The 17,572-nt window shown below is 36.1% G+C and overlaps 1 protein-coding gene across 3 annotated transcripts in view; it reads left to right on the top strand.

Moving 5' to 3' along the window:
* The window catches only part of LOC123310189 (acyl-CoA:lysophosphatidylglycerol acyltransferase 1-like), a 61,186-nt gene that overhangs the window by 29,739 nt on the left and 13,875 nt on the right, over positions 1 to 17,572 (top strand). For all 3 annotated transcript variants that reach the window (XM_044893610.1, XM_044893609.1, XM_044893608.1), the window contains one exon: positions 13,791 to 14,071. In XM_044893610.1, the coding sequence (XP_044749545.1) occupies positions 13,791 to 14,071 (281 nt within the window). The remainder of the gene's footprint in view (positions 1 to 13,790; positions 14,072 to 17,572) is intronic.

Raw genomic sequence — 17,572 nt, 5'->3', positions numbered from 1 at the left:
TTAATCCGCCGCATAGAGGAAAAACTTCGCTAATTGCTACCTGGAGAAGTTTGTGCAAATTTGCAGTGTAGTCTTTACGAATTTCAGCCTTCAAGTTTTTGTAATTGATCTCTTTTCCTTTTTTCTGAAAAGATTGCGCATTACTTCCACTTCAGAGCGCAGAATATGTCTATCGATGTCTGAAACTTTTTCGTTATTGTCAATGAACTCTTTAGCACCATCTAGATCGAGTTGGAGAAAGGAGTCAACTGCTTCGGCTAAAGGAAGTGACTCAAACTCACCAATGATGTTGTCCAAAACGCGGTAGTAGCATTTTATTTTCCAGTAATCCATCGCACTTGTATCAGACGGCAGATCAATCATGCTACTTTGGCCTACAGGCGTATTCGCAAAATAATCATCAAATATTCGAGGAATTTTCCTTTTCCTAAAGTTGAGGGCGGTTCTAATGAAGTGTCACGTTCTCTGGCAAAATTTTCAATCTCGCCCCAGAGTTCATCGAATTTTTCTCTTGCTTCCTTGAAGGTGGTGAGTGTTGCATGAATCAAATCCTTCGCCCGTCCTAAAATCGCATACTCTCCTTGGAAATATTTGCTGAGATGGTTCAATGTTCCAAGCACATTACGTAAAATAAAAATGAGCACAATAAATTCAGGTTTTGAAATATGTTCCAAAATTCCCACTGCTCTAAACTGTCGTTCTGAATCGTCGGTTTTTCACCACACACATCGGTTTTTGGCGTTTTTGGAACGACGGTTCGAATCGCGGCGATTCGAACGGATGGAAAAGAACGAAGTCTGTGGGCGGCATTACAGAATCTTTGTCTTCAGCCCAGATTATCTGTTCTTCTAGTGCTGCCTTGACGGTGTCATAATTATTCAAAATAGCCCGGTTATTTTCGTAACGGCATGACCATCTTGTACTGCTTAAACTTCCAAATTGTAGAACATTTTTCATTCCCAATTTTTCGGCGACATCCAGAAAACTGGCATGGTTGCCTGGTAGAGAATAATGCTCGTGCAAGGATTCTAAGGTGTTGAAGTAATTCACCACCAATGAAATATTTGAGCATGCGTTTTTCACCACAAAATTTACCTTATATCCCAGACAGTGGATATAAATAGCTTGTCCGTGCACTTCTTTAATTTTTGCTTGGAGCCCTTCGTGTCTGCCTGACATTACAGATGCTCCGTCGTATGATTGTCCGACTATCGGCAAGTCTGATAGCCCGACATTTTTTAAAATTTCAGGATTAAATTTTTTAAACCTTCAGCGTCTCTAGAGCTGGAGCAGTCAATAAATCCAAGGAATATCTCTTCATTCTCCAAATCTTTAACATACCTGATTGTCACTGATAGCTGTTCTTGTTTGAAGCTCTTTGCTTCATCGCTCATCAGAGAGAAAAAGCCACAATCATGGACTTCGTTGCTTATTTCTTTCAAACGAGATTAGCAGCAACATTAAGAAAGCCGTCTTCATCATTATCGTTGATAATGTTCAGCAAAGTTTTTATCGTACTTTGAAAAATGTCACCAAGTTCCAGAAAGTTGCCTTTATTGTTTGACTCTCATCTCGGTGCCCTCTGAAGGCTAACCCTTGGCGTCCTAAGAATAAAGTTATTTTTGGTTTTGAGTTACCTCCTCGACATGCTGTTTTTTCACTAGCTCTACAACGTTGCCAGATTGAGCGGATATTTTAAAATCAATATATTTTTCACTACATTTTTTATGCTGCGTCGATTCGTGGAGTTTTGAAAGCTTATCACTCAGTTTCTTCCAATTGGAAAAACCTGAGTGAACGAATACTTCATTTTGGTCTCTTGGCAGGTTCGTACAAAACTGTCGGCAAACAAAACGGAAAATTCGATCTTCTTTGACACTGTACTCGATCCAGTCGTACGTTTTGTAGTATATGACACAAAATGATCTCATTTTCTGACCAAATCGGGTTTTCGGGAATTCCAGTAGTCGGTGCTGCACTGGACCAGTTTCCAATGTGCCCAAGTCTGTGGTCTCCGATTTTTTAGATTCATTTGAAAAATTCTCACCATCGCCAGCATGTGAAAAACTTGAAGTTGACTCTTTCTCTGACAATGAGCCTAGTTCGTGCGTGGGGGTGCTTAAATCTTCCTCAGGTTCAGGGTCAGTATTGGAGCTCGAGAGTTTGAAGAATGACTTGATAGTTTTGAACCGCTTCATTCTTGAATTCCAAGACTGTAACAAAAGCGGAATAAACATCTGAATTACGTGCATTTATCATTTTTATCCAGAAGTTCTGAAACATCTGTAATGCAAATTATGAGATAATTCTCTGACCATTTAATATCAACGTATCATCAACTGCTACCTGCCACACTCATCAATATTAATACGAGTTTCTGCAGTTTCTGGCTATTGCTTCTGATCCCGTTTTGGAAGAAATAAGCAACGTTGTCCTTGTTTTATTATGGTTTTTTTCTCACTGATGGGCCATAAACGAGAGTTTCGAACGAGAACAGCTTACTTTGACAATTAAATATCTTCTATATAAATAAAAGGGAATCTATGGAAATGGATATTATGTAAGTGCATCACATTCAACCGACTGCACCAAATTGGAGAGTTCTTTTTTTGTGTTCGTTATTGTCAGGGCAAGGTTTATCAAACGGTGTATTCCAGAAAATGTAGTAAGGACATAACAAAAGGACTTTTCTTTTTCGCCATTTTGCCCGAAAGATCGAGCAATCACAGAGTATATTTCATGAGGATTTTGACAATAATTGCGAGAACTAATTCTCGAACACATATTTGTCCAGGCTTCACGAAATTGAGTGATGAGGAAAAAGAAGATTCCATAAAAATGAAATCGAGGATGGGTGGTCCAATTTTTTTCATTAGTTAATAATTTGAGGGTGAAGAAAGGTTCCTTAGATCTATTGACTCTTTCACCTCCAGGGACTCCAAAAGTTTAAAAACTTGATTTCATGAAGTCAGGCCATTAGACTTAATAATTCATGCATACATTTCTGCGGCAAAATTGTGTCGTAGCCACTGAACTACAATCAAAATGGAAAGCGCGCAGTAATAAATAGATGCAAGCCGAGAGAGATGGGTTTCTTAGGAGGATCATCTATCCTTGTTAATAAATTTTAGCCAATCACTTCCTCTGCTCCAATAACTGATTTCATTACTATGGAAACGGCTTAAAGAGTACCGTACTATTGTCACGAATAAAATAATTTTATCATTTAGATCATTCTCCCTTTCATAATTGTTATTTCATGTGTAACTAGGCCAGGTGAGACAAAGGATTGCAATAGTTTATTTTAATATCTAACATTCCTTAATATCCAACTGCAGCAATATTGCAAGTAAAGAAAAATGTACTGAATATGCAAAATATAATTCGATTTCGATTATGTGGTCTTGACGTCATTGTACAATTTGACTATATATAGTTTGTTAGATTAGGAAATAAACGTTCATTATCAAGTGATCCGCATTATCAATCTCAATCCTCGAGTCCCTAAGTTTTCACCAAACTAGAACTCTTGGAACTTGAGGTACAATTGAGATACAAACCCAACAGTAGCCAACAATTCTCCAGTGAGTCATTCAACAATTTAACACGAACGAAGACCACGGTGATGTACCAAACATTTTTTACTGATGTTGAGACTTACAAATACCTGAGTTTTAATTGATTCCATAAATCATTCCCTTGATTTTTCCTGATACTTTTATCCAACTCATGGCGAAGTATACCTAATGATGACATACAATCCGATGGGAATATGGAAATGAACATTTCCAGTATCTTTTGAACAAGAAAATAAAAATCATTTTTTTTCGCAGAATTGAAAATTAGTGGAATGAAAGCATAGACATAGAGACATGGACTGAGCAATGTCAGCATGAAATTGTCTTTTTTATAGAAAGAGAAAAATGATCGTCGGGCATTTACTTTCTCTTTTTGGTTCACATAGAGGTGAGTGTGGACCAATCAATATTCTAGAAAAAGACAACTGCATGCCCGACGTGTGTTTCTCTCTGTCACTTTTTTTGACCGTATTTCATGCATAGATAGAAAGGGAAGGCACAGTCCATGTCTATATGTCTATGAATGAAAGCAATCGTGAGATATTTTCTATGCTAAGTTCGATGTATGAACAAAACTGAATTATTTTAGGAACATTAAAATCAGTAGATTTATGTGATTTTTTCCCTTATTTTCACCAAAATAATTTTCATTTCAATGTTAGAACTTTGATAAGCTTAGATGAAAAAATAACATACATCGAATTTTCAATTACCTATAATTGTCTATTTTCATTTTCAGAGAACAATTCCCTCAATCGATGAGAAAAGGGTGTATTGTGATGCAGTTATTCAGTTTTCGCTACAGCACTCAAAACCGTCTAACAGAGAAAAGGAACTTATACCGCTTTCCTTGTTTTTTTGTTCATAAAATATAATATTTTATTAAAATTCGAGGCATTATTTTCTATTCGTTATCTTATGTAATAATTGGATATGCTGGTGTGATGAGCTCTCGTAATTTTGGCATGTTCTTTTGTTGATATGGCGGAATTGGATGTCAGTATTTGCGAGGCATAATAATTTTATGGCATTTTGATAGTCTGCTTCCTTCCATCCAGCCATGAGAAAAATGTTAACGAAAAAACAGCCTCGAATATATGTATGCTCATGGCCTTTGCTATTTATACCGATTTGATGGTGACGTGAAAAATGGATGCACATACGAAATAAAAAAAAAATGTCACTTTTCGTAAGTTCTTTTTGTGTGTTGATATTTTTCTGAAAAAATATTTGTGAAGGAAACAATGGTGTTATTGTGAAGAATGATAAAAAGGATAAAAGATTATTCTGGTACTCAATTTGGAGTTGACAATACTATAAAAAGGCAATAAAATCGTTATCATCGAAAAATATTTACCATATGGAAAAATCGGAATAGAAATTTAAGGGTATGGCACTCTCACTACGGCCCTGGCAGACAAAAAGGCCCGACACTCTATTGACTATCTCTCTCGGCTTGCTCGTATCTATTGCTGTGCGCTTTCCATTTTGAGTATAGTTCAGTGGTCGTACCGTTACCAACCGACGCATTCTGGCAGTTTGGTGACATCTGATACTATATAATATTAACACACAAACAGCTGCTCCTTCTTTCGAGATGATTTTCAAAAAACACATACAGAAGCAGCGAGGAAAATGCCGGTGCTTTCAAGTAACGCAAATTTAATGGCATTGGCCACTACTATAAACTCGGTTTAGCCAGTGAGCAAAGAATAAAAAAGTTCTAATCAAACCCGATGATTAACCTTATTCCTCATTTTTCGAACAACTATAAAAAAAGAATAAAAAAATAATACATACCAAACAGAAACAATATATGAATCTCTGGTAACGCAAGTTCCTTTTATTTAAACTCCGAACGATTGGACGTAAAATGTAACCTAGAAATTAGTTGAAGAGCAGTTGCGAAATTTGCATGCACCAAAAAGTAGAAGAGGCGCAGACGCAGTCTGCCGGAGAATGAAAGATTCAAGAAGATATAGACCTCTGGGGGTAGCACGGCCCCCCTGCCCCCCCCCTATGCGTAAAGGCCTGCAAACACTACTGACTACACCATGTGCAATGAACATTTTACTGCAAGTCTATTGAGAACTGTTCATCCACGTAAATTGTTGTATGCAGGAAGCACCCCTTACATGAATGGCTCATTTAGGGGAAATTATGACTTTTATACGTTCATTCAGAGATTCTCAATTGCCTTAAATATATTCAGAAATGCAAAAGTTTTATGGATTTCGATTTGGGAATGGGGTTGGTTGTTTGGAAAGTCAAAGGCATATAGAGACTATACCATGAAGAAATCATAAAAAAGCATGAAGAAATTATACTGACGGGCTTGAATACAGGTCTTGTCTACCTCTGTGAGGTTTATTTCAATTATGGTTCTAAAAATTTTGTAAATAATATGTAAGTAACGGAAATGTGTATCCTATGACGGTGAATTGAATATTGGTTCATATCAATTTCTGATATAAATTGTACAAATTCAACTCAGTTTATTAATTCAAAACGTTTTCACAGAAAAAACACCTTTGACGTACCTATACCAAATAACCATGTACTCTTGTATCCTAGTCAAAGCTCTATTCGTTGTCCATAATTTCAAATTTTTGTAAATTTTTTATAGATTGCAAATAAAATTTATCACATCCAACAGCGTATTTCATTGATACCAATCGATTTCAAACAATGTTCAGATGAAAACTAACATCCTGGTCACAAAACAAAACCATCCTTTTGTTTTGTCGTTCAGGATGTTTGTTTTCTGGACTCAACAAGGTCAATATCGAAATTCAATACAAAGAATAGAATTCGAATTTCGCGCCCCTCAATTATAAAACATAAAACTGTTATCAAACAGTTTTTCTGTATTGATAATACGTTTTCAGCGCCATCTCATTGTCAAATGTGTTTTCACTGGCCAAAATGCAGTCGGTTTTTAGTACTAGCGATATTAGGGCGTTTTCTATCTTTCTCCTCTATAATCTTTGATGCATAATTTTTAAAATGATACTTATCTTGTCTGTGACCCGTCTTTTCACAATTTTGACATATGCTGGTGGGAGACCCCCTCCGGTGGATGAGGATGACCGCGTCTTCAGCGCTCTTCCCTCTCCCTGCGACTGGTTTCTTATCGGCTTAAGGTAAGTGCACATACAACGGCATCGGATGGACGGTACGGATCGGAATAAAATACTTTCAACGGAACCGAATGGAGCAACGCACATATGTGCGGACGGTAGGCATCGCATCGCATCGCATCCGACGGGAATTGAGGAACGAGAATTAGGGAGATCGGCCACCGAATGCGAAGTTGAGCGAAGCTGAGAGTTTTCAATGCTAATATAATCGACAAGCTAAGAATCGAGTGACGTAGCTCATCATTTAGCATTGAAAACTCTCAGCTTCGCTCAACTTCGCATTCGGTGGCCGATCTCCCTAAAATTTCGACCGATGCGTGCCGTGCCAGCCGATCCCGAAATATGTGCGATACCAATCGAAGATTGCCGCGGAATCTTCGTCATTTTGAAAGTCTCTACCTACAACAGCTCATTTGTTGTAACGGTTGTCATTCCAATAAGCAAGGCAGAAATATGAATTTTCACGAAAACTGTGGGTATGGAATTATAATTTATCACTTTTCTTCAGTAGCTCCTCTTATGGATTCCAATTAAAGAACTAAAATAGGACTAAATAAGAGTACATATTCTCCAAAACCTTCCTTTTTCTACATTCATGTATATCATTAATCCACATTCGTCAACACCTCCTTCGTTTTTCGAAAATTTTCTTCTTCCAGAGCAATCGCAATTTTCTCACCGCTTGAAGACATATTCGCAAATAACCTATTCTTCCGGCTATTCCGATGTTATATGTGCGATACCTTCATAAAAATTCCACCGCTTCCGTGCCGTTCCTTCCATGCCGTCCGTGCGATGCCGATGTATGTGCGCTTACCTTTACCGGACCCGTGTTGACTTTGCGGGATTTTCATCTGGTGAAAAAAAACTTCTTCCTTGACCGATTCGCTTTTTGTTCATGTTTTTCCTATATGACTGTTTGCAATTTGAATAATTCTGTCGAATTCCACACCCGGGATTCCTTCAAAAATTTTCTCCATAATTCTGGTGTCGTCCAGGCCCATAATGAATTTATCACGTAGAACAACATTCAGTTCATTTTCAAAGGAACAATGTGTAGCTAACGATCTTACTCTTGCTGCCCATTGTTGAATAGACTCCTCCCTATTTTTCTCGGCGTTATAGAATTTGAATCTAGCCGCAAAAGGTTTAATAGTCGAATGGAAATGCTTGTTGAGGATGCTCACCAGGTCGTCGTACTTCTTTTCTTCCGGGGATTTCAAGATGCAAAGACTGAATATCAACCTGTATTCAACCTGTCCTCAATTTTGTTTGCTATGAAATGTTGTTCCAAACGCGGTTTGAGTATATTCCAATCAGTATCTTCCAACCGAAATTCTCGAATTTCTCCAAGAAATGAAGCCATTCTGGTCTCGACCACTATAAATTTCGACTTGTATCCTCGTCGCCAAATTGTAATGTCTTTGATTAGTTTAGTAAATACTTTTCGTTTTAAACGTTTATTCCACCAATGACATACATACAATGAACCCTTAATTGAAAAAATGGTTACCTACACATGTTCATTACTTCAATAAGCATGTGCAACCCGGGTCCGTGAAGTTAGCGAAAAGTTGAAAGCACTAATTCTGAAACTATGTTAAATATTTAGTACTTAATTAGTGCCTATTAGTGCCGTATGAATCTTTGACAGCACCATTGTAGTTTTTGAGAAATTGATAATTCAAGTTCATGGTGATGACTTCACGCTCAGCACCAACATTTTCAAATAACCATGAAATTATTATACTAATATTTAGTGCTTAATTAGTGCCTATTAGTGCTTTTGGAACCAATGGAAAAAAATGAACGGTTTTCATAATATCACAGATTATTTCCTTTGGTGCTGACTTCACGCCCAGCACTAACATATTGGAATTTTGTGAAAATTTTTGTTGCGATAATTAGTGCTTAATTAGTGCATATTAGTGCTTTTAAAACGGATGCGATCATTTTTGGTTTTACAGTAATTGCCTGATGCTTTTCGAACAAGTGTGAAGTTAGCGAAAAGTTGGAAGCACTAATTCTGAAATTGTGTCAAATATTTAGTGCCTAATTAGTGCAAATTAGTGGCGTATAAATCTTTGACAGCACCATTGTAGTTTTTGAGTTACACGAAAATATCTGTTTTGATACCGCGTAGCCATCTATGGAGAGGTTTGCAGTCATTCTCTGCAATAGATTCGTCGTCACTGCGTCATTTTATTATCACCTGAAGCGGCTCACACATATACGACTTGGGGCGCCAATCTTGATATCGAAGAATAATTGTACTATTGATTTAAGGGGGCACAAAACTATTTTCTGAATTATTCAGATAATGTTTATATAAAGTAAAGGTTCTTTTTCTCAGATATTGCCTAAACTCTTTTTCCTTTTGTAATAATAATAATACTTTTTTGGTCATCGAGATGAAAAAAGAATATAGAGTGTATTATATGCTTAAAAAGAATATCAGAAGAACTGTATTATTTTTCAATATAGAAGTACGAAAATTCTAACAGAAAAATGTATAGTGCTATGAAAATAGACATATTATCCCCTATAATGGGGATAATAGTAAAATATATTTTTATGTATATCTAACCAGACATATGAAAATAAAAATGTCTTAATACGTAGGTACATAACGAAACATAATAGCAATATTTTGATAAAAAAATTCTCAAACATAAACGATGCAACAACAAACTCGAAAAAACGCAAAATTTTTAATATGTAATACAGCAAAAAAATGATGACGAGAAGGCAGAATCATATATCCATTTGAAAATCAGTTTACAAAAATGTCAGCTTCATTCAAATAATGAATGTGTGTAATTTCATGCTACATATCAATCTTTTAATAGGTATACCTATACAGGGTTGGGATAAAGTTTGACACCAAATTAATATCTTTAAAACAAAACGGGCGATATTTTTGAAATTTGGCAGCTGAGTGTAATGGACCACAATGCATCTGATGAGCATATTTTCATTAATGAGATACTTCCGGATTAACCGGAAATGACAAAAATTTTTTGTATTTAAATGGGACACCCTGTATATTTCTGCAGATTCTGAAAGTGCACCATGTTTCGGATCTGTCCATATCATTCCATGTAAAAATTATCTGTAAAAAGAAGAAATTCAGCCTTTTTGTAGATTTGAGAAAAAATCCATTCAAATGAATAAATCGTTGTTATTTGTATCAATAGTGAGAAATAAAAAGAAATACTTTGTATTAGATAACTCTTTCTGCTTTTCATGACGTATTTTTTATGAAAATCTTCAAAATTACCGTCCGTTCCGTTTTAAATATATTAATTTGGTGCCAAACTTTATCCCAACCCTGTATATATTCTTCCCATTGACCATTGACCCTAATATTTTCTCTAAAATTAGCTGTCTCGTAAAATATGAGTTTCATTATGAATGATTAAAATAATTTCGATTCCATAAAGATAAAAAGCTATCTTTATATCACAGTCGATAAATGAAGAGTATGTATATTTTCGGAGTTTCGATTAATGTGATAATCGTGAGCTGAGTTTCCTCTTCATTTTCTCGTTTGCTTGATATGATCAAGTGTCCTTGAATATTGAAGGTTAAAGATCACGCAAATCAGTTTGTTTTTTCTACTTTTCCGTACCTATCTCGAACACTTCTCTGCAGTTGATATTGATATTGAAATAATATATCATTACCAACGGAAGAACAAGAAAATGAAGAAAATATTGAATTCCCGGAAAGACTATCTATTTCACCTCTCACCATCTCTCATATTCGGTGTAGTGAGTAAAATATTGCGTACTGATCTTAAAATGAGAATATCAAACTGAAACTGCTGTTAATGCTTAGGTATGGTTTTTTCGCATGGACAGATAAAACTTTTCACAAAGCATATTATTTTAACGTTTGTAGATCGATCATTGTTCTATATAAGATTACAGAACTCAAGAAAATCCAGATTGACCTGGTGGTCATAATATAATACGATCTTCGACAGACTAGACAAATTCGATACGAATATTTTGTTAAGTCTGTGGAGCACTTTAGATTCAATAGATTGGCATTTGCGTCGGATCTCCCAATCGTAATGTTGAGAACAGCGTTGTCAAACTTCCGAGCTCGGTAGAAACGACTGCGCAAAATCGGTAGATTTGGAAATCGGTAAAAGAATAATTTTTTCATGAATTTCAATTTCTTGAATAAAAAAGGGAACATATTCTCTGAGAAAGGTCAGGGTAGTGAAGCACATTATTTAATTCCTTAGAATTAAGGTTTTCCAGATCCATACATAGACGAAAATAAACATTTTTTTGGGGGGGGACGCCTAAGGGAGGTCTGAGGTGACCTCAGGTAAAGATGTTGAGTGGAGAAGATATACGAAAAATCTAGAAATAGCTAAAAACAACGAAAAAGCTCTTACTCGTCCTTTTTTCTTTGTAGTTGCCCTTTTTCGTTGTAGAGCCGATATCTGACGCAAATGCCAATCTATTGAATCTAAAGTCTTTCACAGACTTAACAAAATATTCGTATCGAATTTATCTAGTCTGTCTAAGATCGTATTATATTATGACCACCAGGTCAATCTGGATTTTCTTGAGTACTGTAATCTTATATCGAACAATGTCGATCTACAAACGTTAAAATAATAAGCTTTGTGAAAAGTTTTATCTGCCCATGCGACCATGCGAAAAAACCATACCTAAGCATTAACAGGAGTTTCTGTTTGATATTCTCATTTAAAGATCAGTACGCAACATTACTCACTTCCGAATATAAGAGATGGTGAGAGGTGAAATAGATAGTCTTTCCGGGAATTCAATATTTTCTTCATTTTCTTGTTCTTCCGTTGGTAATGATATATTACTTCAATATCAATATCAACTGCAGAGAAGTGTTCGAGATAGGTACGGAAAAGTAGAAAAAACAAACTCATTTGCGTGATCCTTAACCTTCAATATTCAAGGACACTTGATCATATCAAGCAAACGAGAAATTGAAGAGGAAACTCAGCTCACGATTATCACATTAATCAAAACTCCAAAAATATACTCTTCATTTATCGACTGTGATATAAAGATAGCTATTTATGCTTATGGAATCGAAACTATCTTAATCATTCATAATGAAACTCATATTTTACGAGACAGCAAATTTTAGAGAAAATTAATATTAGGTCAATGGTCAATGGGAAGAATATATATAGGTATACCTATTATAAGATTGATATGTAGCATGAAATTACACACATTCATTATTTGAATGAAGCTGAAATTTTTGTGAACTGCTTTTCAAATGGATATATGATTCTGCCTTCTCGTCATCAATTTTTTGTTGTATTACATATTGAAAATTTTGCGTTTGTTCGAGTTTGTTGTTGCATCGTTTATGTTTGAGAATTTTTTTGTCAAAATATTGCTCATATGTTTCGTTATGTACCTACGTATTAAGACATTTTTATTTTCATATGTCTGGTTAAATATACATAACAATATATTTTACTATTATCCCCATTATAGGGGATAATATGTCTATTTTCATAGCACTATACATTTTTCTGTTAGAATTTTCGTACTTCCATATTGAAAAATAATACAGTTCTTCTGATATTCTTTTTAAGCATATAATACACTCTATATTCTTCTTTCATCTCGATGACCCAAATAGTATTATTATTATTACAAAAGGAAAAAGAGTTTAGGCAATATCTGAGAAAAAATACCTTCACTTCATATAAACATTATCTGAATAATTCAGAAAATAGTTTTGTGCCCCCTTAAATCAATAGTTCAATTATTCTTCGATATCAAGATTGGCGCCCCAAGTCGTATATTTGTAAGCCGCTTTAGGTGATAATAAAATGACGCACTGACGACGAATCTATTGCAGAGAATGACTCGCATACCTCTCCATAGATGGCTACGCGGTATCAAAACAGATATTTTCATGTAACTCAAAAACTACAATGGTGCTGTCAAAGATTTATACGGCACTAATTTGCACTAATTAGGCACTAAATATTTTACATAATTTCAGAATTAGTGCTTCCAACTTTTCGCTAACTTCACACTTGTTCGAAAAGCATCAGGCAATTACTGTAAAACTGAAAATGATATCGCATCCGTTTTAAAAGCACTAATATGCACTAATTAAGCACTAATTATTGCAACAAAAATTTTCACGAAATTCCAATATGTTGGTGCTGGGCGTGAAGTCAGCACCAAAGGAAATAATCTGTGATATTATGAAAGCCGTTCATTTTTTTCCATTGGTTCCAAAAGCACTAATAGGCACTAATTAAGCACTAAATGTTAGTATAATAATTTCATGGTAATTTGAAAATGTTGGTGCTGAGCGTGAAGTCAGCACCAACAGTCAGCTGTCAAAGATTTATACGGCACTAATAGGCAGTAATTAAGTACTAAATATTTAACATAGTTTCAGAATTAGTGCTTTCAACTTTTCGCTAACTTCACGGACCCGTGCAACCCCACCATGAAATGTAACAATGTTTGCCCAATACATTATTACACTTTTTAATTTTCGAAAATGGTGCATTATACGAGAAAATATTCATTAGATAGCGTCTAACTTAGTTTCAAGAGTTGGTTTCTTCGAATTTGTGGTATTTTTATATTATGTTATGGTATGTTATGGTCATAATTCATAATGAGAAAAATGGAAGACGTGGGTGATATCTTGTGTTCGAAAAAGATTAATCAAATAAATTGAAAACTATACTCTGAAATGTATTTCTTTAAATGAAATCGTTTGTGAGATAGAACTAAAAATAAATTTTTTTATGGTTTTTCAATTCCCTGTATCTTTTAAATCGAGCCGATTCGGAAAAAAAGGTGAAAAAAGTGTTTCTTTTGACCTCAAGAATCTACTGTTAAAATCTTTGTACGAGTCAAACACTCACCCTGTACATGGATATAATATTTGTTTTTTCAGATATGCGGCCGTGGATTTTAAGTAAGAAGGCCTTAGATTCATAAAACAATCGTAATCTTGGCAAAATAAAATAGTGTAGAACAATCAAGTTGAAATGAACCTTTTTTATAAACGGATTAAACATTTTTAGGGAACCACGAAGTTACTCATGAATTGAAATATATACTTGACGTCACCATTGGCTACCCCAAAGGAAAACCTCTTAGTCTTCTGAGCATAATTTTTGGTGATGCTCCACCATGCAAAATAGTTATTTACTACCGACTTTTTCCCATCGATGAAATACCTCTAGATGATGAGGTAATGAAGGAATGGTTATTATCAAAATGGGTGGAAAAGGAGAAATTATTGGCGGAGTTTTATGATACTGGAGAGTTTCCACTAAAACCTAATTCTGTGGCTCCAAGACCCGTGAGACAGAATTTTTTTTCATACTGTGCCTTACATGTAATTTTTTTATTATCTACTACTATTCTTTACAAAATGTTCCTACTAGCGTACCACTATTAGTTCAGAATGAAATGGAATTAAACTGTTGGTTATTTCTTGTTTGGGTTTCACATTGTTCACTTGAACAAATCAGCATATGCATGATTAGGTACAAGCGCCTGATGAAAAATAAGATGTAGAATGAATTTAGAGTGAGACCTGAAGTAAACATATAAGTAGGTACAAAAAAAATTATAATACAAATTAAAAATATCTCTTTGAATAATCTGGTTTTCAGTTCACATAAAGGAAACGTGAAAATTGTCTAGAAATATTGTATAACAATGTAAAAAATTCGAAATAAAATTTTTCTAATTACATAATTGTGCTCTGCTCATTTACAGAACCTCGAACCCTTTTCATTCATATTTTTTCCCTCTAGATTGTTATTTATTTACTCGCTTATTTACTTGTAGAGAAGAACATAAACGGACTACCTTATTGAATTCCGCAGCTATTGAGGCTTTTGAGGCAACAGTGTTATAGAAATAGTTGCTATGCCCACTCGTGTCGCAGGACAAATTTTCTCTATCTTACATACCTCTTCTGAGATGGCGGCAAAATGCTAGGTAGTTAAGAAGTAGAACCTAGTTGGAGACCTTTCCTGGGAAGTCCTCTTTCTAATTATCAAACTCTCTTGAAAATCGGTTCGACCAATCTGGACCAATTAGTACGGCCAAACATACAGACGGAAAAAACAAAATAAATAATAAAAGCCTAAAGGCAGAGAAGTACTTTCATGAGTAGCCGTCACCACTTTTGTTTCTAGATATTCGGACTATTTGGATGATAAGCTTTACTGTAATTGTTTGCCCTTTGAATCCTTCGTTACGGGTGATTCATCAAAAGTGGCGAACCGGTAATGTGGACATTAAACGGCTGAACATTTTATAGAACATCAGCCGGTACTCGAACATAAACCTAAGGTTAGCCTGCTAGATTTAAGTTTATGCTTACACCTACGTCTATCCGAAAAATACAGGGTGTATTTAAAGGTAGAATTCGTCAAAATAAATAGTTTCACCAGAAATCACTTATACAAAACTTTCAAAATGACAAAGTTGAAAAAAATATCGAAAATGATTACTGAAATAGATCCTAAAGGTGGGTACAGACATGCTCCTAATACCAACCGCGTCGGGTACATCTCGACGATTTTACCGTTCCAAACATCGCACTGTACATTTTGTTGTTCCATCAGTAATTAAGTAGAATCTACTTGATGGACGTGTTAAATTTGCGGTAGTAATGGTAATGAAAGAATTCAATAAGTTGTGCATCACAAAGTGTTTTAGCAACAAAAGCTATTCTCTTATTGTGTTTTTTTCGTATTCCTGAAGAAATTGCTGTAGTTAAACATAAGAAGCTTCACATAGAGCATACACATACAGATGTGGACTTGCCTTCCCCTTCTATCTATGAATGAAATACGGTCAAAAAAAGTGACAGAGAGAAACTGAACATCGGGCATTCAGTTGTCTTTTTCTAGAATTTTGATTGGTCCGCGCTCACCTCTATGTGAAAACAAAAGAGACAGGTTTTGGCCTGACGCTCAGTTATCTGTTCGCTTGACAGGAGAAGACGTGCTACAGTGCTCCTAGTGCTATAAAAGAGAAAGCGGACGAGAAAGTCACAGTGCCGTAAAAGTGAAAGCGGAGGTGAAAGTGCCCACTAACCAAGCTACGGAATATTTGATTCCGTCTGTGAAGTTGTGTAGGTTCTATATTTGTTATCGGAATTTTAATTCGTTAAAATTTTCAAAGTTGGTGTTCATCCTAAGTGTCCAGAGAATTTTCTCGTTGGTACTGCAGAAAACATCAGGTGAGCTTATTTTTCGTATCTTTCTTTCTGATTTTTCTCATAGCGTAGAGAATTTTTGATGAGCCGTTTTGTTTTTATGCATGAGATACATTTTTCTTTTGTCTTGAAAAATTTTATTTCCAATTTCTTTGAGTAGCGAAGTAATTATTAATTAGATTCTAAAATGTCTGACCATTCGGACTGCGAGTCCGTAATGGAAGAAGACGCGCCAGAAATCGCTAATGTCGTGTCCGAACACGATATTTTGAGAGAGGAGAACGCAAGTTTGAAAGCGAGGGTGAATGAGTTAGATAGATGCGTATCTAGCTTAGTTGCTGAGATTAAAAATCTCAGGGAGAGGCTCGAGTTGCAGGAGGGAAATAAGGAAAGTCCTTACTCCAAAGCACTCAAGAAGAACATTATTTTGAAAAATGTCCAAGAAGTGAACTTACCGGTTCAAAAACAGAAGATGGAGGTGGTCAAAACCCCTCAAACCAAAATTTCCCCACCCGCCAAAAGAGTGAGAAAGGATAGCTCCTCGTCAAATGAAGAGGCAAACAAGAAAAGAGTCTTGGAAACCCCAGCCCAAGAGAAAACCACTCCAGTGGAGAGAAAAGAAAAAATCCCCCCAGTTACCCTGAGGGGTACGTCCGAATGGACGTCAATTTCCAACGCGTTAATGCGAAACGGAATAAATTACAGCAGAGCGACTACTGTGAAGGACGGAATTAGGGTCGTTCCACAAACCGCGGAAGACCACAGAAGAATGACGGACTTCCTTCATAAAATAAATAGGGAGTTTTACACTCTTCAACGGGAGGAAGAAAAGAAAATCTATGCGGTAGTGAGATATCTACCGCTGGATGCAGATATCCCGACGATCCTTGACGACCTCAAGGATCAAGGGATCGTCGATGCTGAGGTCATAAGAATGACCTCAAATATAACTAAGAGGCCGATGCCCTTATTGCTGGTTAAAACCCAGAATAAAGGTATCTTCGAGGTGAGAAGGCTCTACAACATGAACTGTGTTGTTGAACCTAAGAGAAGGACGACCGGGCCTGGACAATGTTACCGCTGTCAGCGATATGGACATGCCCAAAGTAAGTGCACTTTTCCATGGAGGTGCGTGAAATGCTCCGGTAATCACAGCTCCAAGGAGTGTAGGCTCACCAGGGAGAACGAGGAGCGAAATGCCTCTTGTGTTCTCTGTGGAGAGCAAGGACATCCAGCCAGCTACAAGGGATGTAGCGAATGGAAATTGGTCACTAAAAAGACCAAGAGATCGCCAAGATCGAACCAGACCAGCTCGAGGCCAACACAAAATACACCGAGGCCATCCCCAAACTCTTCGGAAGTGAAGAAACCCCAGGAAACTGCAACCGAAGCAGTCAAAGAGACGAAGAAACCAGAGAAAAAGACGGAAAAGGCAAAAACCGTCAAAAAAGCCGAAACCAGAAAAGGAATTTCTGGAATCACTGAGGAACTGGATAAGTTCACGAAAAACCTCCTCAGCACGATGATGCAGAATCTGGAGAAAGAGATTGAGAAGAAGATGCAGCAAATTATTAAGAATATTTAATGGCTGACACGACGATAAAGAACAATCTCATGATCGTCTCT

Source organism: Coccinella septempunctata, chromosome 3 (genome assembly GCF_907165205.1).
Source record: "Coccinella septempunctata chromosome 3, icCocSept1.1, whole genome shotgun sequence".
Taxonomy (NCBI): Eukaryota; Metazoa; Arthropoda; class Insecta; order Coleoptera; family Coccinellidae; genus Coccinella; species Coccinella septempunctata.
This window is presented reverse-complemented; position numbering and strand designations above follow the sequence as displayed.